The following is a 24,007-nucleotide window of genomic DNA, read 5'->3' on the forward strand; positions in this document are numbered from 1 at the left end:
TCTGCATTTTTGAAGGGGATAAATTTATATCAGATCAATATATGCATACACTTGGCTCTCTGCAGCATTTGGGAATGCTGCCTGCTTGAAGTCTGCTGCTGCTGAAATGAGAATACTGGAATCCTTTACCCTAGACTGGTTTGGCCCACTACTCTTCAGTAGCAAACATTTAAAGCCCAAGTGAGAATAAAAATAAAGTAAAGCCTCTGGCCAAATTACTCTGACAAATACACAACCTTGGGCTTTTCTGTAAGAAATTCTGAAGGAATTAATCCTGACCTTTAACATAGGATATCAAATCAGAGCTACGTGGAAGTATATTGGTGTGTACAAGCAGACAGATTAAGCACAAAATTTCAAAAACTTAAATATGCAAACAAGATGAATGGTTGGCAAAAAAAGAAGTTTTAAAGAACAACAAAAGCAGCAGAAGCTCAGTTTGGCTGTGCTCTGCATATGTATCTTGCAAAATCAAAAAGGGTCAGGCCTAAGAATGAATGTGTCACGGTTTAACACTGACCCGGCAATTAAACCAGGACAGAATGTTCCCCACATGGTCAGATGGCACAGGCAGGACAGCGTAGGACTTTCTCCTTCTGTATCAGATAGGCTTATTCTGCAGGGCACCGGTTCTGAATCTCAACTGGACTCTATTTGGTGTTTCTGAGACATTAAGATATTTTAATTTCCTTTTTACAGCATCAGAATGGAATATTTATAACATCATGGCAAGCAAATGTATTGCACAGTTATGATGTAGATATGTGAGGTTGAAGTGTGTAAGCACACAAAACTTGCTAGAATATACTTTTAATGGACTTAAACAGAGACTAAACAGAGATGTAGTGTCATCAATTTTGCCTTTTGGGAGAAGTTTCCAAACTTTGCCTGCATGTTAACTTGGACAGTCTAAAACAGATCCAGAAAGTGGCATAATGGCAGTGAGGATAATGAGGGCTCAGTGCTGCAATCTGCTCCTTGTTCTTTTCTTTCATTATTTAGGAGTACTTAGGTATGTAAAGAGATCAAAACAAAGCAAGGGTGCAGGTGGTGCCTCAGTTCTGAAGGTATCAAATTCTCACAAATTATTACATAGACAAATAAATTACCTCCATGTTATAAACCTTTTCCAGAAGGTGTGAAAACCTCTTAGAAGCACTCAAAATCGCACCTCCAAATACCTGTAAAAACAGAGAATTATTAAAGAAATCAGAGATCCCATGATAGAAAGCATGAATTGTGCATGCATAATAATTTGTAACAGTGATATCCATTAAAGACACCAGGGACAGTAGGCTGCAGAGTAAGCTGCTACTTAGAATACAGCTGGAGGAGGTAAGTCAGTATTTGATCTTGTCAAGACCTCTCAGAGGAGTGAAATTTTCACAGCATTAACCTGATAAAAGCTTTCATCACAAACTCTTAAAAATGTATAATGAGCTCACTTTCCACTTGTTACTTATTTCCCCTTGAGTAAAGTAAAATCTCCAGACTACTCTAGTTTGTTTATTGGAAATGGATTTGGAACTGAAGGTAGCTGCTTCAAGATGAGGCAAACACACGATTTTAAAGGTAACATTTTTTTCCTAGATGGTTATTCACATAACAAACCTGAAATTCCCAGGCCCTCCCCTGCTGTGTGAATAATTAGTTAATTCAACTAACATTATTTGACCAGCTATGTCAAGTATTCTTTCTGACAGACTCATCTAGGGAGCAACTGATTAACAGAATCCCAGCCTCTAATGTCAGCAAGACAACTGAGGTCACCTTCACACTTGGTTTTGTTCCTTCTGAATTCTGCCCAGAGGCAGGGAAATTTCTGATACCTGTATCTGCAGCAAAGACCAAATAGCCACCAAACAGAGGCCAAGTTCTTTGACTTCTGCTGCCCTAGAGAGGAAGCAGAGGAGTGGACAGAAGAAGGTGAACTCTAGGTGTCAAAATACCTTTCTGTACCTCTGTCTATGCTGCTCCACCTTTACTTTCTAGGTGGGATTCTAGTGGAGACAATAGTGGAGTTTAATAATCTTGTTTTCTAGTGGAGTTCAACAATCTACTAGCTGCATCCCACATCTCTCTGATTCTTCTAAATAGTTAAACTGAATTACACTTTTGGAAATAAAGGACTTGGAAAAAAATAGCTTTAACAAAATCAGAATAAAGCAATGGAATTATGGTATTACAAGATACTTTAATTCTAATATACAACTCTATAACCTTTCAACTCTACTTACACCACAATGTAAGAAAAACTGGAGACACGGAGACCAATCATACATTCCTACACAGATCACCATATTAAATATCCTTAGTGGGTTCTCCATGATCTCTTGCTGAGTGAGAAACTCATACTCAAAAAGCCTTTTACAGCGTAGGAATGTCAGCTCCTGATATTTCTCATGGCACAAATCTTCTCCAGGTTGATGTGCAAAGAGAGGATCACTTTCCAGAGCAGAGAAGATTCTGTTCTTGAGAAGGAAGAAAACTGACATGAGAATGTTAATATAAAAGCATTAACAAATCAAGTAAATATTCTTCTAGCATATTAACAAGTTAATATTCTTCTAGGCCTCAAACTGCAATCAGCTGATAGAAGATATAAATTTATAAATCCAAAACTCCAGAAAATTAAAGAATACATTTAAATGATCTGTCCTTATACATGTAGTTTATGTAGCTAAATTTTATGAAAGCTGCTTGGTCATCAAGTCATGAGTGGGACTGATTGACCCTGATTGTAAAAGAATAGTATAGTAAAACACACTAGCTTCTTAAAGTACTTTGTTATTACACTGTATGAAGCTGCTGGCAGGATCTAAAGGGAAATGGACCCCAAATCTGAGAATAAGGTTAAAACTCCAAGGGTTACATTCAGTTAGAAATATGCTGTACTAGTAAAGCCATTAAGCTACCACAACTGCTCTGTACCTGGATGAAAGCAGAAATATCCTCCATTTAATGGAACCATAATATGCAGCCATTCAATATTTGTATGTGTAGCCTTTTGTTTAGATTTTTTGTTTTTCTGGGGTTTTTTCATTACATGAAAATATGGACATTTTTTACTTCATATCTCTCTCATCAAGATACCCACATCTTCTCTAATTGTCTTTCAGGTAATTTATAAAAAAAAAAAATGCCATGCTTTAGGCAAGATCTTTTAAAAAGGTTTTTGAAGTCCCTTCCTCCTCTCTGAAAAGAATGACACAATAAGCATGAAAAAAACGTGAAGATTTCCAGTGCTTTTCTTTGAAAGGTAGGATCATTCATAGAGCTTTAAAATTCCCTCAGGACACAGAGCACTTGTGTAGATTTCTTAAAAATTTAGCATTGCTCTTAAAATTGGATATCAAAACCAGTTTCTTCATGCTCCATATCTACAAGGTATTATTAAATACTCTCCCTTTGAAAACCCCATACTCACTTCTACTGATACCTCCAAACTTAAAACATGTGTAGAGTTGTTGCAAAGTTTACCTTAAGATGAATGATATCTTTGCCATCTAATAACACTGCCATTTCCTTCCAGCTGAAGGAAGCTTTCTGACGATATCTGCAAAGGGGTCCGTTGGGAAAGTCTGGCAGCAAAGTCTCCCATGAACTTTGGCTGCCAGTAGGTTCTTTCAGATTCAGTGTGGATGCCATTGTTAGCTAAACCACAACGAACAAGAAAATACACATCATGAACTGAAGCACCACAAACATCTATTTTTAATAATGTAGAGATCTCAAAAGAATTGTTAATTAAATCCATAGACTTGTTTCAGTTGTACAGAAGTGCTGAGCTTTCCTTTCCAGTTTTCTGATTCAGCTGTCTGGGTAAAAGCGAAAAAAAAAAAAGCATCTTTGATAAATATAAAGTAATTATATAACATTTGTTTTAGAGTATGAGCTAAAGCATATAAAAAAGGACACAATTGATTAATACTGCTCAGTAAGAAAGAAAAGACGAGATACATGTCTTCAATAACACAGAATAATTGGTTATAAGCTAAGGTTTGTTTTTATATGACTGAAGTGATGAAGTTTGTGCATAAACATAAGACAAAAGTCATTAGAGAAATGGTAAGAACTTTACCCTAATCTACCACTGATTGAAAATATGAAAGTGTAAGTTTGTAAAAAAACCTTTATTTCATATACACCAATCGCAAGAGAAAAATTTCTTGTCCAGACATGGCTATGCTACCACTCTGCTACCAGAGTATACCAAGCCCAGGCCATGAGTATAGCTCAGAAATAAATGGGTGGCTTTACATAAGGGAAACAAAGTACTCCATCCCTGTACACTATTCATTGCTTTGATGTGGTGAACTTTTAGAATTGTGAAACTAAAACAGTATCAACAGGTTCTCTACCAGGAACATTGACTTGAAAGGAATGGGTAAATGGCACAAGTAGGAGGCCCTGTCTGTAAAAGGTACAGACTAAACTTTCATAAATGAAATCAAATCAAACTAGCACCACAGTGACTTCTACAGAACATAAAGAACTACAGGTATGCACTGTAGCATGTAGGTATGCACTTCTCTTAAGTGTTACATTGCCATATTCAAGAATCAATTTAAAATAATACAAAACATGAACTCAGCAACCATTTTTAAACTTTTTTCCTTCTTTATTCTCTAAATTTTAAATTTTCTTTTTTTATATCGTAGCTTATAATTTTTTCCATTTGTCTTCCTACTACACTTTTTTAAAAAAAAAAAAATACTTCTTCCTTTGCTGAGTTGATGTGCAAAGCACTAAGACTAAGGCCCAGTGAAGCATGCTGGCATTTTGTTGTGTACATCTATGGGTCATGCACTGCAAAACTTGGCAGAAACCACAGGATTTCATTATCGGTAGGTACAACCCCACTGGCTTTGGAGGGAAGGGGAATCTGCAGGGTGTTACAACCTGGCCCAGAGAGGCAAGACTTTATACCTCTGCTGCTTCCAGAAGCAGATGCCAGAGTGCCCTCTGCTGCTACCTCCAACTTCCACTTTTGCCTCGCTTCTGTTCGGAGAATGAAAAAAAAACAAAAAACCCACAACAAAAAACCCCAAACACGGGTAATGTGCTGGGCTTTACTACAAAAAAATGTAGAGGTTTGTTTCCTCAAAGAGTCGGGCAGCTGAGGGGCTGTCAGGCCGCCAGCCAGCGTCCCCAGTTTTGAGCCCGCTGTCAGGAAGGCGTCTCCACGCCCCAGTACCGCAGCCGCTCTCACAGGGACGTGCAGCCCTTTCTCAACGCGGTAAAAATCCTCCCGCACACGTTTGGTTCTGGGAGCAGCGGGAACCCCATATTTTTCAGCCGCCGTCCAGCCCCGCGGCAGTTTCTCACACGACGGCAGCTGCTGCTCCGCGCAGGCCTGACAGGTGGTCGGCGCGCCCGTACCGCCCGCCCGGGCCGCGACCGCAGCGCCGTGAGGTGGAGAGGCCGCAGCTGTCTCGCTGGGAGCTCCAACACCCTGCCCTGGGGTGAAGGGACTCCATACTCACCTGCCGCCACCGCCGTCTCCGCCTCAGGAACTGACGACCGCAGCCTGCGACGCGCTCCGCCTCCTTCCCCTTGCGCGGCTGCGAAGGCTGTGGCGGAGCAGCGATGGGGCCGGTGGGAGCCGTGGCTGTGCGGGATGGCGGCGCCGCTGCTGCTCTGCCTCACGGCTTCTGGGCGGCGGTGCGCGTCTGGCTGGAGAAGCCGCAGGTGGTAAACAGGCGGCTGTGCGGTGCCGTCATCGAGGCAGAGGGGACGCTGCCTCCTGAGGAGAGCGGGGAAATGTCTCCCCCGCTCCCGACCAGGCGGGAAGGCGGCAGCGGCGCGGGGCAGGAGAGGCGAGAGGCGGCTGTTGGCGATGCGGAGCTGGGCTGGCTCTGGAGGGAGGTGTGCGGTCAGCTGCCGGAAGGGCGCGGGAACTTGCCGCCCTCCCTCAAGCCTTGGGGTGGGCCGGGGCGCCGCGCTGGTCTCCACGCCGTGCTGAGAATGCTACTGCCTCGGTCGCGACCCGTCGGCCCGCCCGCCCCGCCGAGGCGGGAGCTGGCGGTACAAGGTGAGAGGGCGGCGGGAGGCGGCACCCTCTGCCCCTGGGGCGGTGCTGCCTCTGGCGCTGACTCGTCCCGCCCGAAAGTGTCTTGTAAATGGGGTAAATACCACTTTTTCCCTACTTGTGGAGGGGCATATTTGTCCTTCTCGTGTGCCTATATTTTATCTTTTGTTGCTGTACTTGTGCTAAGAAGTGTCGACTGCTGACATACAAAGAAATCACACACCTGTAGGTCTCTGATTTTAGCAACCACCACATCAACCTCAGGAAGGCACAGTAGGGGAAGAGGTTTTGACTTAAGTGTGAATGAATTACTGAGATGGGTATAGCACTTAGGGAAGCCAGGCACCTTGCTCTGGGGAAGAGGCATGGAAAATTCCTCATCTCTTTGTTACCCTTACAAAGCAGAGACAAGGACTGACCGTCTATCACTGGACATAAGCATTGGATAAATCAATACTGTTAACATCAGCATCATTTTGCTTTATCAAAATAGTTGTGTTTAAAGAAAATTAATACTCTTGCTAGCCAGACTTAGCACTGTGGTTCTTGTGTTGTCCTAGATTGTGTCTCACTAGTTTACATTTAACATAGTAAGGAGAGAAAAGTGAGTTTACATTTAACATAGTAAGGAGAGAAAAGTGTTGTGTTTTTTTTTAATAATATATCACTGTTTACATCTCTTTTCAGATGTTTACAATGGAACCGTGACATTTCTGCCTTTGGAGGAAAATGATGAAGGAAAATACCAGATTAAAAAGTGCCATATTTATCAAATTCAACTCACACACATAAAAGATGAGGAATGGTAAGTGCTGAGAGTAGGGGAGGTGGCAAACCCTGAGTTATTGGCAAGGATCACACTGTGTTTTAGTATTGATTCCTCAGCAATCTGGCTTGTGTGATTTCCTACTTGATCAGCACGTGACAGTATGGCTGTGACCTTGGTGTATAGAGTTCAGTTAAACATCTACAGTACACCAAAAAATGCAAACCAAATATGTTTTAATTTGGAATGTGTACATTGACTTAATGTGTGTGGTCTACAAAAGCATGCAATTTCTGATCATGAGGAACTAGCTGTGCCTGTGAGAGAGGTCAGGTGCTGTAGGTGTTAATATGGTTGAAGGTCAGATTGGAATTGCTGCGAACCTACTGAGCTTCAGTGACTCAAGTGCAGACCACTGCAATTTAGTCCTGAGCATCTGAGGGCATAGTTCTAATGAAATCTGGAAAAAGTTGGAGATGATGAAATAATAAGATGTGGCAACTGATATATTTTCCTCCTAAATTTTCCTGCTGTTTTCCTGAATTTTATTAATTCACTTTTAGTAGTTAGTGCTTGCATATGTTGCTAAGTAAGGTTGTTCAACATATGTCGAGTCCTCAGCCACTGTGTTAAATGCAGCATGGATTCTCATGCACAATCTTTGAATTGGCAGATAAAGAGCTATCTAACAAAACTTAGGGGAAACCATTTCAGAAACTTGACTGTTTTATTTTCCTTGGTTTTGTGTATTACATACTTCCTTATTCTTCTGTTTACCTTCGTGCCTCTGTTTGATCTGCTGGTTTTCACAGAATCATGGAATGGTTTGGGTTGGAAGGGACCATAAAGATCATCTAGTTCCAACTCTCCCACCATGGGCAGGAACACCACCCACTGGACCCGTTTGCTCCAGTCCCCATTCAGCCTGGCCTTGAACACTTCCAGGCAGGAGGCACCCACAGCTTTAATGGGCAACCTGTGCCAGTGTTTCACCACCCTCACAGTGAAGGATTTCTTCTTAATGTCTAACCTTAATCTACCTTCTTTCAGCTTAAAACCATTACTCCTTGTCCTATCACTGCAAAATGTCCCTTCCCAGCTTTCTTGTTGGTACTGGAAGGCCACTACAAGATTTCCCCAGAGCCTTCTGCAGGCTGGGCAACCTTAACTCTCTCAGCCTGTCTTCATGGGAGAGGTGCTCCAGCTCTCTGGCAATTTTAGTGGCGCTCTTCTGGACTTGATGAAACAGCTTCATGTCCTTATGTTGTGGAGCCCAGAACTGGACACAGCACTGCAGGTGGGGTCTCCTAAGAACAGAGTAGAGGGGAAAAATAACCTCCCTTGGCCTGCTGGCCAATTCTTTTGATGCAGCCTAGGTTATTGTTGGCTTTCTGGGTTGCAAGTGTACATTGAGCCAGCATCAGACAGCACCCCCAAGTCCTTCTCCTCAGGGCTGCTCTCAATCCCAGCCCTGTGTTTGTGCTTGGGATTGCCCTGGGCAGGACCTTGCACCTGGCCTTGCTGAATTTACTTAATCATTGTTTTCTCTGTCTTTGAGGTAACTGAAATAATGAGGCACACTGTATTAATGCAAAGGTTTTTTTTAATTTTTTAAAGGTCCATGTCTGTTGTAGCTCCATTTCCAGAAGATTGGCTTTCAGATGGAATTACATATCCCAAACTAGCATGGCTTGGAAATGAACTTTTGTCCAAACTAGCTAAGTGGTCTGTAGAGCAAAAGCCCAGTGAGTTTAAAAGTACACTGTCACTCATTTCGGTAGCAAAATACAGCCAAGTTTATCAAGACCTTAAAGAAAAATACAAAGAGATAGTAAAGGTAAGTTTATTTAAAAATGCAGTAATAATGCTATTTCCTGTATTTTTTGTTGTTTAGTGAATCCACTTCTTTTGCTAAATAATTTTTTTCTAAAAGAAGCAATTTAATTGAAAAGTATGTTTTAAGGTTTCATGTTTTGGGGTGGTTTTGTCTGTGCATGTGAGGGAAAATAAAACAATTTGGAAGAACTGAAATGGAAAAGCAAGATTTAAGCCATGTTCCCACAGAATGTCTAGAGGAGTTAGGTGTTTTCCAGATTGTGTCCATTCTCATAAGTAAGCAGTAGGTCAGTGGGTTTAAATGCTAAGTCATCCACACTAGAAGGCATAAATAAAGCACCATCATCTCCAAAACCTGGAAACCTGGTCAGGTTAAATTTAGACTTCGTGTAGTGTTGAGCATTTTAATCTTTGTTTCAATTCCTTATTTACAAAATACACATAATACTTCTACTGTCTGTCTTTCTACTTCCGATTTTGGTTCTTAGTGTTCTGTTGTGCCAGGATAATTCTGTCACTCATATGTTTTGCAAATAGATTTACAAATGCTCTGATTATCATTGTTTCACCTGATGGCAATAATATAAGTATTTTTTGCTGAGAGAATTAACCAAAAGTTTTCATGCTTTCTTGCAAACGGATGTAGTATTTTACCTCCAATGACATGCCCTTACAGAGCCATAATGTTTTTGGAAACTTGATTGACTGGATGAGAGCAGACATACTTTATGCCATTATTCTTTTGTGTGACTCACAAAATCAAACATTTTTAATTTTCTTTGGGTATCTTTTCATTTTCATGAGGTTAAAATACAAAATTTGTGAAGTGCAGAAACCTATTGGAATGTTTCAGATTTCAGAATTTAAAAAATTCAGATTGCTCCAAATGCCTTTTGAAGTAATTTCAAATGGTGCAGAATTTTTTTTTCTTTCTTTTTTTTTTTTTTCTAAAGGTGTGGCCTGAAGTTACAGATCCTGAGAAATTTGTTTATGAAGATGTTGCCATTGCTGCTTACTTGCTGGTAAGGGACTGCTTTGCCTAGTAATATTCTATATGGTTCCATTTCCTAATAGAACCTCTCTAAAGGTTTTAATGTTATAGGTTTTGCATTTTTTAAAATAGAATGACCTGCAGCTATTACAGACATAAAAGGCAAAATGAAGGGGGTGGCAGAAAGGGCGTGGGCTTTCTGGGGGGCTCGGGGGCTTTTTTTGGTTAGTGATTGTTTTCTTTTTTTTCCTTTTGTTTTCTTGCTTTGGAGCTTTTTTTTTTTGAGCAGAGAGACAAATTCTGACTACAATTTTTTCAAGTGTAACTTAAACTGAAAGTGGAATTTATGTCTATAGTTGTATTCACATATTTGAATCCTAATCTTTGCTACTACTCTCAACAGTGTTTCAGGAATTCACATATTATTAGGGATTAAAGAGAGTAGGCATTTTATAACAGCATTGGAAACAAGTTAATGTGACAAAGCAAAGGGAAAACCAGTTGATTTGGTTTTCATGCTGCCCTATAGCACAATGGAAGCTAAGTTTAGAAGAATACTAAAACTTCTTCAGTTTTCTGAAGTTTTGTTAGTCTTTATCTGACAAAGCCTTGCAGTCCTTTCTCACAGGAAGTTTATCACCTAGACAAGATGTATCTTTTTTTTTTTTAAGTGATAAAGTGAAAATTGCTGATGTAGCAGAAAAAAAGTGATCAGTGAGACTGATTAGGAGATCCAAAGTTACTGTTTCATGCATATTTCTATGACTCATTAATTTTTATATTAAAGGTTTTTTAATTTTCTTTGCCTTTCTGTTCAAAAGTCCTAAGGCCAACTGCTAGGGATGCAGGTAAATGCTTGGTGCAGTTCTCTAAGGCACTTACCTATTCAAGAATCTGTGAAAATTCTGCCTCCTGCCTCCTAGAAACTTCAAGTTTGTAAACAGCATCAAAAATTGTCACTATAAAAATAAACAAACAAATGAACAGACAATTTTGGACTGCTTTCCAGAGTGCAGTAAGAGCATGTCTAATTTGAAATATAATGTAGATACCTTTTGTGTCTTCTCTAAATCAGTAGTTGTAAAGAAATTTGTTCATTTACAGAACTCATGGAGTGCCAATTTATTTTTGACAATTGACAGTTTAAAATAAGAACTCTAATTGTTTTCCCAGGAAGAGTTTTAAAATTGTCAGAGAAAGCCTGAGTGACCTGGGCTTGTCTCAAAACTGTGATTGTCACATTGCTGTGACAGAACTCTTTACATTAGATAAATGATTAATATGAAATGGTCAGGCAGTTGAACTAGATGATCGTTGTAGGTTCCTTCCAACTGAATTGTTCTAATCTATGATGCTGGCTTGTGGAAGGAACTAAATAACAGACTTACCTTTTACCATTTTTGCCACCATGATAATATTAGATGTCAAAAATTAGAAAATCAGATGTAACCAGAAGAAAACTCTGTAATAACACTCTTGAAAATGTTTTGCAAAATTTAGGTTATCAAATGTTAGCGTATGTTAGATTATCAGATTAATGATAACGTGTTTTAGCTCATGTAGTACTAGTTTTCAAAAAGTTATTAGGCGCCCTGTAAGTGACTTATATAAATGAAAGCTTAAAGCATGGCATTATTTGAAGTGCATTTAACAGGGGGTTAGGAGAAGGTAAGGAGAAGATAGAAGAAGGTAGGGCAAGTGTTAAATTTTTACAGATTCACTGCATCTACATCTGACTTCATTTTACTCTTAAGTCATGTTGGGGTTGCCTACTGCCTAGACATGTGCCCAAAGAAGTATCTATTAAAGTTGCATCATGAAAAACTCAGCAGGGGATGGAGGACAGGTATGATCCATGTAGGAGGTGATCAAGGATTTCTGGGATACAGCCTAGAATGCATAAGTGCATTTTGAAATATTTTTGAAATTTGGTACCTTTTGAAATGTGAAAAAAGCCTGATAATCTCCTGGGTTATTTTCTGCTTCTTTAGCTCTAGCAAAACTGACAGATTAACAAGCAGAAATGTTACTAATTTTTATGGTTAAAAACATTTGATGACTTTTTTTAGTATAGTAAAAACTAAGTGCAGAATTGATGGGTGTGTGCCCTGTAGCTTCTTATTAAAGGAAAACGACAGAGGTTGGAAGAGACTAATCCATGCCCTGAAGAGAAACATCTAATTATTAACTGATTATGAATTACATAACTGTGTAAAAGTAACTTCTTATGTACACAGCATGGACTAGGATTGGGCTGAAAGCTTTGGGATCCTATTAGCTGACATAGAATTTAGGGTAGCTGTTTGCTGCTAGGTAAATTATTCTTTTTTCAGTAGAAAGTGATGTTATATATACCAACATACAGCCAACTGATTATAAAGAATGTTTGCTTTTTAAATTCTTTTCAGCTCAGCCATCAATTCTTTATTTAATACAGCTGATATAAATGCTTTTGTGGGGTTATCTGCAGAGACACTATTGAAATTTACTTTGTTACTCCCCTTGCTTCCTCTGGTCATCACTTGCCCCCTTAATATGACTGCAGCTTTGGGGTTTTTTCCTCCTCTCTCAAGTTATTTTCTCTGTCAGTACAGGGGATGATTTCTATCACATTTGGATTCTCTCCCAGCTTTGTCCTTTCATTTCCTATAAACTTTGCTTCTCTCTTACAGGGAAACTGGAAAGCAGAAGTCTAATGGTTTCTTTCCTTGTCTTAGATTCTTTGGGAAGAAGAGAGAAAGGAAAAAGGGTTGACCAAGAAACAGTCATTTGTAGATCTTGGATGTGGAAATGGTCTACTGGTTCATATCCTAAATAATGAAGGGGTAAATAGAGTATTTTTCACAATAATAATTAAAAAATAGATAGTCAATATTCTTATTATGTTCCCCTTTTATCTGGCATGCACATAGTCAAAATACAGATAATTCATGTTCCTTAAATAGGTTTTTGTTACTCTAGATACCAGGAAAAAAATACAACAGATCTGTAGAAATCTTTCACTTAGGCTTATATTTTCATTAGTCCTTTTATTTCAATTCAAGGCTATTTTTCTAAGGTAAGAAACTAAGAGGGAAAATAAAAAATAATAGTGTAATTTAGTTATGCTTTTATACAAAACAAAAAGAAATGAGGAATCTTAACATGGTGGAGACAGTTTTTACATGGGTTTTGTAAACTTAATTTTATTGAAGTTGAACTTGTGACATTCTGAAATTGTTCTGTATCTTTAAAAACAATCCTGGACTTTATTAATTGTGAAAATGCCTAACAACATGCTGTGCTTTTGGAAGTGAAAATGTGGAAATGGCAACATTCAGTTTCTTTGAGGCATAGTTTGTGAAATGACAAAAAATGTCAATAACATTGAGCAAAACCCAATGAAGCTGAATCTGTGTTTCAGAAAATTGGATTTTCAACTGTGGGAGAACATGCTGAACTTTGTAGAGGAAATTGCTGTCTCCTGTTTGGTAGATGTCCTTGGGGGTGGGCGAAAACTCCAAGTTCTCCCAACACAAGCTCTCTCTCCATTTGTGGCCAGAAAAATTTCATCTAATACAAGAAGCTAGTTTCCCTCTTTCACTGCTGTAGCACTGATGAACATTATTGACTGTCAAAAAACCGCGAGTACGAGAATTTTATGAGGCTTTTTTCGTAGCTGACTTTGGTTCCTTCTGCACAGGGTTTTTGAAACTCAAATACTACTAGTTATGGATTTTTCATTTCTTGCTTTGGTTTGCAGTCCTATTTCATATTCCCATCAGTTCACACAGGGAAAAGTATATTTGGACTCTCAAGTTGAAAGGTGGTTCACAATAGCATCCTTCTGAGCTCTGTGGGTGCTACAGAGGTACTTGCCTTATGAAAGGTTTTGGTATTTAAAGCAAACAAAAAAGCTACTCTGCTTTTACTTTTGAACAGATCTAAATATTAAGAGCAGTCTCAATAGGTGTGCCCATGCAAAATTTCAAACCAGATATATTCTTAATGTTTCCTAGCCTTTCTCTTAATTCCCATTCACCAGTTCAGGTTCTGCCTGAAATGGTGAAGCTGTATTTCATTATGTGTCCAAATCTTTGTATGTAGAATGAAATATGGAGGCTGTTTGACAATTTCTGCTAAAAGTAGTACTTAAAAATTATACTTTTTGTTCAAATTTCAGCATTCAGGTAGAGGAATTGATGTCAGGAGGAGAAAAATATGGGACATGTATGGACCAGAAACCCGTTTAGAGGTACTATACAAATGTATGTAAATATTATCAATTTGTAACTATTAATTTGTTTATTACTTCTGTTGTGTTGATGCAAATGTAATCAAACATACCAGGTTACAGACAGTTGTATAAAGTGATCTGTGTGTTTGGTATGATGCCACCCAGATGTCTCGTGGGACTATCAAGTTATTATCAAGTAAAGGCAATTAAAAGAGCAGTGCTGTATTATACACTGTCATATTTGCAACTAAGTTTCCAGCTGAGAAGACTAGTGTGATTTCCCACTGCATGTACAGACATGAACATCATAAAGCAGTCTGGTTTTACTGGAAGAACAACAATAAGCAGCTTTTTTCATCACTGTGTCTCATAAAAGATATTAGTACCAAAAATTGTGAGTGGTTTAATCTTGAAAGTGATTCTGGCGTTCGAGTGCTGTGTGCTGTTTTGGGGACAAAATTGTTGTTGAACCTCAACAGAGCTAATCTGCTGTACTGACTGATAGGTAATTGGAATAATATCTTTTGGAAAAATGAACAGGAAAATGAGTCTGAAAGATGGATTGTATTTCAGGTTCCCCATTAGCATTTTTATGAGAATAGAAACAATTCCAGAACATGAACATTCACTTCAACTGCAGCTGTTTTTTGGCATGGTACCTCTTTAAATAGATCGGTAGTGATCAACAGTTGCTGGTCATACCAAACAGTGTCTTTTCTTTTCCATCATGTTACACATTCCTTTTTCTGTCCCTGTTTCTGTATTGTGGTAATCTTTGAATTTTGTACATTCACTTCATATTAAGATCTGGCTCTTTACAGGTTCTCAGATTTCTTGTCTCATGGGTAAACTTGTCAGCATCAGCCATCTCTCCCTGTAGCAAGCGGAGACAAAATAGAAAAGTATGGGGTTTGTCTTTTTTAAAAGGAAAAAAAAAAGAATTCACAGGGAACACTTGAAAAAGCGAGACAGAAACAATAAAAATATCCAAGTTACTCATATAGAGAACGGACTGATTCATGTTGAAGCCCCAAAAGGCCAGCAAAACTGTTTAGAGACAGAGTTTTGAGCCTTTAAACAGCAAAGGTATTTATTTTCAGATCCGGGGAACTCCCAGCTCGTGCTGGAAAAAGAATTCCAAGGGTTAAGGGAAAGGGTTAGGGTATTTATACAGTAAAGGGGAGGTGATATACATATTCATAAGTTTGCAACACACTATTCATGACAGGCGGAGTCTGGGCAGAGATGTCGGGGGGGGGTCTTTGGATGAAGTAAGAAATCTTTATCTCTCCTGTTTTCGATGACTTCATCCTCTTAATTGAACCCTTGTGATAATTTCTCCCTTATCTGCTGGTTGTGGCTGCCTCATCGTGTCTCCATGCCGGTGTTCGCATTCCCCCAGTGCCTAGCTAGTGCCTAAATGGCCTTGGCAGTGTCTTGTTTTAAGAACAAGACTTACACTTTTAATTATTTCCGAGACAGAAGTTAGGGTCTTGTATTGGTTACATTGTTCTAGTGGAAAATGACATGTCTCAGCTGCTTTGTTCACTTCTTTCTCAGTTTAACCCTGAATTTTACTGGTTATGAATACAAATTCATTAGCATATATTACAAGTTTTAATTCTACATAAAGTAAATTCACACAAACAGCCTGGCCTGATCTCCTCTCCTTACAGGAGTTAGTCCTGTCAGGATCTTTCTCTTTTTCAATGTGAGGAGTTAATGTGAGAAGGAGTTCATGGACAGAAAGGGTGAAATGATTTTGCAAGGTTTCTGTGGCTGCAGGAGAAAGCACCTCCTCACCTTCGGAGCTAATTTTGTTTTGATCTTTGCTTGAAGCATGAGTTGCAGGATGAATATTGCCATCTGTGACATTCAGCGCCAATACTGACAATAGAAATGGATGTAACAGGTGGCACAAGGCATCACTGAACTGTTGTCAGACATGGTGAATACGAATTTCATAATGGGTGACTGCCAAAATGTGGGGTATGGCACTAGTAATTCGTGCTATGCCTAAATTGAATGATCAAAACTGACATGTAACATAGGAGTAACTTGTTTAATCAACCATAAGAAAACACTTAAACACTCGGCCTAACATTCACTAACCTGCCAAATAGAAATTTGTTAAAAATGTTATTTAGAAATTCATATGCATAACTAAAAATGGTTAGAGACATAGCATTTAGAGAGAACAATAATACATCATGCTGATAGTTAAAACACAGTTCTTTCTGAAGAGAGGGATTGGAATGTAATGGAGGTAGTCTGAGATTTCTGAAACTCCCAATTAAGTGTTGGTTTGTTTTTTTACAGATATTCTTTTGCATGTAAATTTTGACCTCATAAAACATGCATTTTATATTTAAAATAAGAGTATAGGCCTAATGTCAGGGCTTTTCTTAAGGGTCTGTGGATATTCAAATTAAAAACTTCTTTCAAGTCAGGCCAGAAATTATTTTGAGATTAATACACACTTTTGGAGAAGAAGTACTTTCTTTGCTGAACTTAGTTCTAGAAGACGTGTGTGTGAGAAAGACAAACATTAATTAAACATTAAAGGCACTCTAGAACTTTTGAAATTTAACCTATGAAGAATGTATTGTATTTGGTTGTTGGATAAAAACATGTAATAAAATTAATTTATAGAATTGTTTGTTTATTTAGGAATCTACAATCATGCCAGGTGACAGTCATCTCTTTCCAGATACTGACTGGCTTATAGGAAACCATTCAGATGAGTTAACACCGTGGATTCCTGTTATCGCAGCCAGGTATTTTCAGAGGGAGGGGAGGAATTAAAAAAAAACAAACAACCACGAAACGTAATTACCTATGTGTGCTTGGTGAAAACTCACTTTCACAGCCACTCCTGCTGTCCTTGCAAGACTTGCTGCTTTTGATGCCAACTGATTATTTTCACCAAATGCTTCTTTCTGTGGAGTAGCACAGATGTAGTATTTATGTTCTTTTAGAATTCAGTACAGCTTTTTGCTTTTGCAGTTCAAAAAGAGAACTTATTTTTCTTTTTTACATGTCAGTCTTGTTCAAGGTTTTTAAATAAAATTGCTGTTGATTTTGCCTTTCCTTGAACCATTGTACTCTTCACAACTAGCTGCAATAGTTTGGTATCTAGAGCTGTCCTGGTAACCAAGCTGGCACAGTATTTTGCTAGAGCAAATTCATTGTGAAAACTTCTTTTATTATGCTGATAGACCTACTGAAAGAGAAACATGTAAGTGGTATTTAATGAAGCTCTATCACTTAAACATTTACATTATAAATGGAATCTGATGGGCTATTTGTTACGTTTGTGTGGTTTCTGAAGTAATGTTCCATTCAGCCGTTTGTTATCCTTCTTGTAGGTCTTCATATTCATGTTGCTATTTTGTGCTGCCATGTTGCTTCTTTGATTTCCATGGAAAATACATTCGAAGACAAAGCAAGAAGACTCAGTACAGAGAGTATCTTGATTTTGTTGTTCAAGTGGGATCTGTATGTGGCTTTCACGTGGAGGAAGATTGCCTTAGAATTCCATCAACAAAAAAGGTGATTTTGGACTGGGGGGGCTTCTGTGGTTTTTTTTTTCCTTCTTATTTTTCTTTTTTTTTTTTCTTTTTTTTTTTTTTTTCTTTTTTTTCTCTTTTTTTCTTTTTTTTCTTTTTTCTATTTTCCTTTCCTCTTCTTATTTTTCTTTTTTTTTTCCTTTTTTTTCTCTTTTTTTTTCTTACTTGCTGGATGTCTGAAATCTGTCTGTTTTGTTCATTATTATTATTGTAACAGCAGACTGTCATCAGCTGTGTTACTTGGGACAGTATGTTGTGAAGAGAGACTAAAAATACTCATTTTTTGGGGGTAATCAACTCTTAATTTCATAGATACAATAGGAATGGAAGGCTTTATGGTCACCTCTTATGCCACTCTATAGGACGGAAAACTTACAAAACTAATTTTTATACTTAATTTTGCCAGCTTATGTTACTCATGTGTACTTAATTTTGCTGTTTTTCATATCCCATGAAGTTTGAAGTCAAATGTTCTCCAAGTAGGAAGAGGTGTACAGCTTTAATTTTGTAAATAAAATTTGAGGATCAGGAATAATTTTTTTGTTCTGTGCTTATATGGCATCATGGAGTGTGGGGTGATTAGTCAGTTTCTTCTCTGGCACCAGTATTTGAAAACTGAAATTAAAAACCCCTTAGATGAGCACTGAATTTCAGTAGATGCAGTAGATTTAGAAGCCTGCACAAGATGTGCAGGTTGGGGGGCTGTGTATAAATGTGAGACTGAAAAAATAGTGGTTGTTGTGTTTCTATGAAATAGGTGTGTCTCATTGGAAAAAACAGAACTTACCCACCTACAGAAAGTGCCCTGATTGACAAGCAGATAACACAGTATCTTAATAATCGTCCCACCTGTGCTGTGGTCACATGCAACAGAAGAACTGGATTTAATCATAAGGATCAGTCTGATAATGTAAGGGAGGGAATGGGCTCAGAACTTCCTGAAAATGAGTCTACAATTTGGATGCCTGGATTTCAACCCAGAGAAAAAATAGAACAAATCAGAAATTGTTCTTCCCTCCCTCGGGATTTTGTAGATGATGTGGTTCTCAATGTGGCAAACTTGCTTTTAAATGAAGCCCCTGAAAAATCATATTCTAATATGCATGGTGGCAATACAAATACCTGGAATCAAGGAGGTGAGGCTGTCTTTCCTTTATTACCTTCTGCTTGTAGAGGTTCTCTTCTTTACTCACTTTACATGTTTGCAAATTTAGTAAGTGAAATAGATTTCAGGAAATACCAAGAACAGTAGTAATGAAAAGCTTTTTTATTCCACTATATTTTATTGGGTAGTTGGGGGCAACTAAAGAGTATTTTGAAGTTTTTGTTGTTTTCCCTCTACACTTTAATACTGGGACAGAATCAAGATTTATTAAAAAAGGCGATCCAAAACAAACCCGTATTTCCTCCCCATTTATAAAAACAAAACACTCTACATCTATTTGGTGAGAATATTAAGTTACTTTTTGGATGGTTGCATAATAATTAGCTGTATTTCTGTAAGAATTCTGGAAGCAGTACCTTGAAGTACCATTTGGTTTAATTTAATTTAGTTTTGGTCTTAGTTAAGTTGCTGGTAATTTACTGAGCATTCAGTTCTCACTACTACCATCTTTCTATTTTTCTTCTTTATTACTTACTTACTGTAGGTTTTTCATATGTTACTGTTACAGGAGATCTTTTGAATCATTGTTTCTTCTCAACCTACATGCATGTAAACAGTACTTACCAGAATGAGAGCTAAATACTACTGTAAGAAAACTAGGGAGAGTGAAAGATCTGTCTTACTGTGGAAATTGTGACTTGAATCCTGTAGAATGAAAGCTGCTATTTTACAGACTATATATATATTTCAAATATGTATTATGCATGATACTGGGACTATGAAGTTACTGCAGTGCTGGTAGATAATTCATAGATTCTGCTTATAATAATTAATTTATAAGCATGTTAATTTTTTTAGGGTTTTAAATGTATACATTTTTAATAGCCACCCATTTATTTATTGCAGAAAGCCTTTCCTTGAGAGAAGTAGCAGAACAGCTAAATAAAGAAACTTTAAAAAGGCTAAAAAGTGAATATGGAGGCCTGCAGACGCTACTCAAGAACAATCATCAAGTATTCAAAGGTAAAGAGGGGTGGTTTTGTTTCTAGTTTTGTTTTTTTTCTGTAATCATCTATTTTATCTTCTTCGTATGCAGTTACACTCAACTGAAAAATTACTGTGGTGGTTGGTTTTTAAACTGCTTTCTATACCTTTATGGAAAGGTATATGCTATTGTTTGACTTGGAGAATTTTTATTTTTCTGATGAAGTATTGATGATTTTGGGGTCATGAAATCCAAGTTCACTAAAGCATTTAAATAAGATTTAGTCCAGTCTTACCAAGCCTCACATTGTAAATGCCAACACAAAATATAAATAGGCTCCGTAAGTACCTAGAACTATGAGGCTTAATGTGTTTATGTAGCCTGTGGTAGCATGGCAGAAAGAACTGCCATGGTTTCTGTGGGCAGTGGAGTTTGTTGAGAGCTGTTTTTTGTTTTCCTGTTGTAATTAGGTCATGATAGGTTTTGTTTGGTTGATTTTGGAGATTCTTTTGTCAGCTTCAAGTCTTGGAAAAATAAAAGTCTAGCTTTGCTATATTTAAGGCTGCTTCAAATTTGGAAGTGTGTTTTACTTTGTGTGTCCCAACAGTTTTACATCAGCTGTCAACTGATCAACTAATCCACTGCAAATTGTCTTGAGTATGCAACCTCATTGCTGACAGTGTTTAACTTTTCCTCATTTAGCACACACTAGGGATTTCTCTACACTGGGCATGTACAAAATGTGAAACCATGCTTCAAATCCTTTTTAATTACCATTCCTTGAAAAGATTTGGTCACACTGTTTGTTATGTCCCTGAATTTAATCCCTTTTCATTAGGAAAAGGTCGAGTAGGTTTACAATCTGTCACGTGGAACAGGCATTTTAATTTGACATGGGTGCTAGGGGTTGATAGAGATTCCCAAGTGTGTATGTTCACTTTATGATCCTAACAGAGCAAATAATTTCTTTTTAAAAAACAAAGTCCCAAATCGTTACTGACCAATTAATCACTGTTGATTCCTATTAAAAGTTAGACTTGTCATCTATTTGGTGCAGTGTATCTTTTGGGTCAGAGAACCATTGTCTTTGGAAGAGCATTTCTATATGTTAAAAGTAGTAGAAGACTCTTTCTAGATTTTTGCTGGTAATCCTGTTTTAAATGTGGAGTAATAAAGTTTTGAACACTAGAAGAATTACAGTTCATGAAGCTGAAACTTCCTTGGCAGGACTCACAGTATAAATTCAGAAGATTAGAGTCTGAATGATCCTAACTGCTATATTTAAAAGAAACAAACAAACAAACCAACCAACCAACCTCTACAAAGATGCTGCTAAGGTGCCTCAAACTATTTCGCATCACAGTAAACATCTCACAGGGAAATCAACCAATTCTTCTTTAGACCGTGTCTATATTATTTGAGTTTGTTGTGCACTTCTATTTCTGAACAAATGGCACATTTGGTTTTGCCTGAGTAATCCATTTGTAGAATATATATTTTTTTCACAGAATGTCACTATGCATTTTTTCCAGTGTAATACCCACGGCTTTCTGTTAACAGCTGCATTTTTGTTTGTTTTTAAATCTTAGTTCTAAATGGGAGAGTTCATATTCGTGACTGGAGGAAAGAGAAACCATCACGGAAAACTAAGCCTGAAGTGAAACGGTGCCTTGCAGCTGAAGCATTTAAAACACGTCTCTGCTGGTTTTTCATTCATCATCCTGATGGTTGTTCTTTACCTTCTGAGTTATGCCCATATGCTCATGGAACTGAGGAGCTAAGGGAGTCTCAGATTATTAAAAAGAAAAAACATATACAGTAATAAAATGTTGCCACTTATATTTAAACTCATGTACATAACTGAATCTACGATTGCCTTTGGGACTACCTACTGCATGTAGATCTCTACAATTTGGAGGGATTTTCCCCATTTCATGCATCTTATTTATGCATCTTACTCTTTCCTATGCGTTGCTGGTTTAAAAGTTCTCCTGCATTTTTAATATTGTTTTATTAACATGTAAAAGACAGTATTTTTACTTGGGGAAAATAGAAATATATATAGCTTCAGAACAGTCTATTTTCTGTCACACTTAAAATGTGGATACTTTTCTGGGTAGGCATCATTTGCATTGTTGTTCACAATATTACTGTCACTTCATCTTCTAAGTTATTAGCCCAGATCTAGAGCAAGTCCTAGAGGTAATTACTTCATAGTAGCTAGCATGGGCTATGTTTTGGATTTGGGCTGGAAACAGTGCTGAGATTGCTGTGATGGTGCTGAGATTGCTGTCATGTTTTTGTTCCTGCTGAGCTCCACAGAGTCAAGGCCTTTTCTGCCTCTCATCCCACCCCACCAGGGTGTAGTGCACAAGAACTCAGGAGGGGACACAGCCAGGACAGCTGACCAAAGTGATATTCCATAACGTATGTTGTCATGCTCAGCATATACAGCTGGGGGAAGAAGGAAGGTGGGACATTTGGAGTGGTGAGGTTTGTCTCCCCAAGTAACCATTACTGAAAATGGAGCCCTGCTGTCCTGGAGATGGCTGAACACACCCGCTGGGCGATGGGGAGTGGTGAATGAATTCCTTGTTTTGCTCATGAGAACAGCTTCTGCTTTGGGTATTAAACTGTCAGTATCTCAACCCATGAGGTTTTTTGCTTTTACCCTTCTGATTCCCTTTCCTATCCCTTGGGGCAGTGAGTGATCAGCTGCGTGGGGCGTGGTTGCTGGCTGGGGTTAAACCATGACAAAGTCTTACAGCATCCCTGACAGCAAGTACAGGCCTAAAGGTGAGCTTTGTAATAAAATTAGCTTGGTTTCAGGCTTGCTTGTTCAGATTCAAAGCTTTAAGTGATAATTAACTCTATCTTTGCTGGTCTTAGTATGTTTGTATGAGCTGGAATCTGACTTTATCTACATAAACCAGGCAAGAATGAACAATCAATAGGTTTGCTTTGAGAATCATTTAGATTCAACAGATGAAACAGTACTTCCAAGTAACAGCTAAAACAAATATTGAAACAGGTGTCCACTAAAGTGTTTAAACATCTGGCATCAACTGAAGTTAGACATGTTTTGTTATCGCTGGTAACTTCTGTTTTTACAATTGAAAGACTATTTTCATACAAAAATTGCAATTAACTGGGAATTCACAGAGAGTGTAATGCCAAGGTGTTACTGCAGGGAATACCTTTCAAAGCCACCTTTTTCTGTTGTTGTGAAGCACTGGAACTTTCTTCTGAATGTGTTGACACATTTCTTCTTGCAGAAGCTTATTGCAGCATCACAGTATATATATGGCAATCATTCCATGACCTTTGTGTGTTGTGAGTAGTTTTCAGGAGAACACTTATTTCAACATGATATGTTTATGCATTTCAGTAGTATTATAATTCATTCATTATATATTCATTTTTATAAGGTAGAAATACAGAACTGCTTTAGTGCTCATTTACCACCTTCCTTTAAGCCACTTCTAACTGGGTGCTACTACAGTACTGCCAGATAGATCAATTCTGCTTAGCATTTGCAACCTAGCTCCTCTCTTCTGTCTACAGTTTTATTACAACAGGCTTCAACACCTCTGTATGGGCAAGTATAGCTTCAGATTCCTTTGTGGTAGGAGCATCAGGGCAAATTTTTATTCAGAGATCAGTGGACTCATCTGCACTAGTTCCTTGGTGAGCCACCCCACACTTTGCAGAGGGGTGGTATCCAGCCCTTCCCAGGTATGTGGTGCTGTGCATGCCCAAGAGGCAGGTGCTGGCTGCCATGCTGTGAAAACACCCTCATTCAAGCTGCCAGTCATCAGTTGTCCTGTCTGACAGCTAGCCAGACAGTATACAGAATCAAAACAACTTTTTACCAGAAGGCCTGCCCTGAACTTTGAATACTTCGGTAATTGCCTGACTGTAGTAGCAGTAAGAAAGCTGTCCTCACCGCTAATTGATATTATGAGTGGGGTGTATAATACTGAGAGATACAACAGCTGTGAAATGGGAGTCTTTTTGCTTTGGATTGTGGCTTCATGTTAGTAGTTTATATCCAGTGAATAAACATGGAACTGAGAGATGAATGGAAAATTGCTGGTTTTTCAGGTACAAAATACTGAGAGATCAGAGAGTTTTCAAGTTGCCTGTCCATTGCCAGTGTATCATGCTTTTCCTTTTTCTTTGAATGCATAGCCTTCTTGGGGGCAGTGCTTTTACTCTACAGCACCATGTTATCTTTTTTCACTTTTATCTTTCCTTGTTGCCTCAAGAAGAAATACTTGCTATCCTTACTTCTGTATTCTGTGAAACAGTATAGGCATAACGTTTTGGGGTTTTTTTTTGTTTTGTTTTATTTAATGTTTGTTTTGTCAGATTTCTTCAGTGACTTTATCTACCATAGTGAGCACATCATCTATTAGCAGTGATATGATAATGCTGTGACCATAAATATTGACCCTTTCCAGGTTAGCCCTGCAGTCATGCTCTTCTATTTGGAATTTAAGCAGATC

The 24,007-nt window shown here is 38.2% G+C and overlaps 2 protein-coding genes across 5 annotated transcripts in view; one reads left to right on the top strand and one right to left on the bottom strand.

Moving 5' to 3' along the window:
* ACOX3 (acyl-CoA oxidase 3, pristanoyl) overlaps window positions 1–5,563 on the bottom strand; it is a 29,821-nt gene extending 24,258 nt beyond the window's left edge. Inside the window, exons 1-4 of one of the 4 annotated variants that reach the window (XM_030450634.1) lie at window positions 5,487–5,563; window positions 3,481–3,654; window positions 2,238–2,471; window positions 1,110–1,181 (exon numbers count right to left, since the gene is read on the bottom strand). In XM_030450634.1, the coding sequence (XP_030306494.1) occupies window positions 1,110–1,181; window positions 2,238–2,471; window positions 3,481–3,648 (474 nt within the window). In that variant the 5' untranslated portion in view covers window positions 3,649–3,654; window positions 5,487–5,563. The other 3 variants (XM_030450635.1, XM_030450636.1, XM_030450637.1) reach the window with 3 other exon arrangements.
* TRMT44 (tRNA methyltransferase 44 homolog) lies at window positions 5,545–22,147 on the top strand. The gene is made up of 11 exons (XM_030450639.1): window positions 5,545–6,034; window positions 6,719–6,836; window positions 8,415–8,634; window positions 9,587–9,655; window positions 12,342–12,449; window positions 13,787–13,858; window positions 16,511–16,617; window positions 17,209–17,392; window positions 18,167–18,545; window positions 19,421–19,537; window positions 21,089–22,147. Exons 1-11 carry the CDS (start codon window positions 5,590–5,592, stop codon window positions 21,319–21,321), a joined length of 2,052 nt encoding a protein of 683 aa, XP_030306499.1. The 5' UTR covers window positions 5,545–5,589; the 3' UTR covers window positions 21,322–22,147.
* Window positions 22,148–24,007: the final 1,860 nt, after the last annotated feature.

Source organism: Calypte anna, chromosome 4B, assembly GCF_003957555.1.
Source record: "Calypte anna isolate BGI_N300 chromosome 4B, bCalAnn1_v1.p, whole genome shotgun sequence".
Classification (NCBI taxonomy): Eukaryota; Metazoa; Chordata; class Aves; order Apodiformes; family Trochilidae; genus Calypte; species Calypte anna.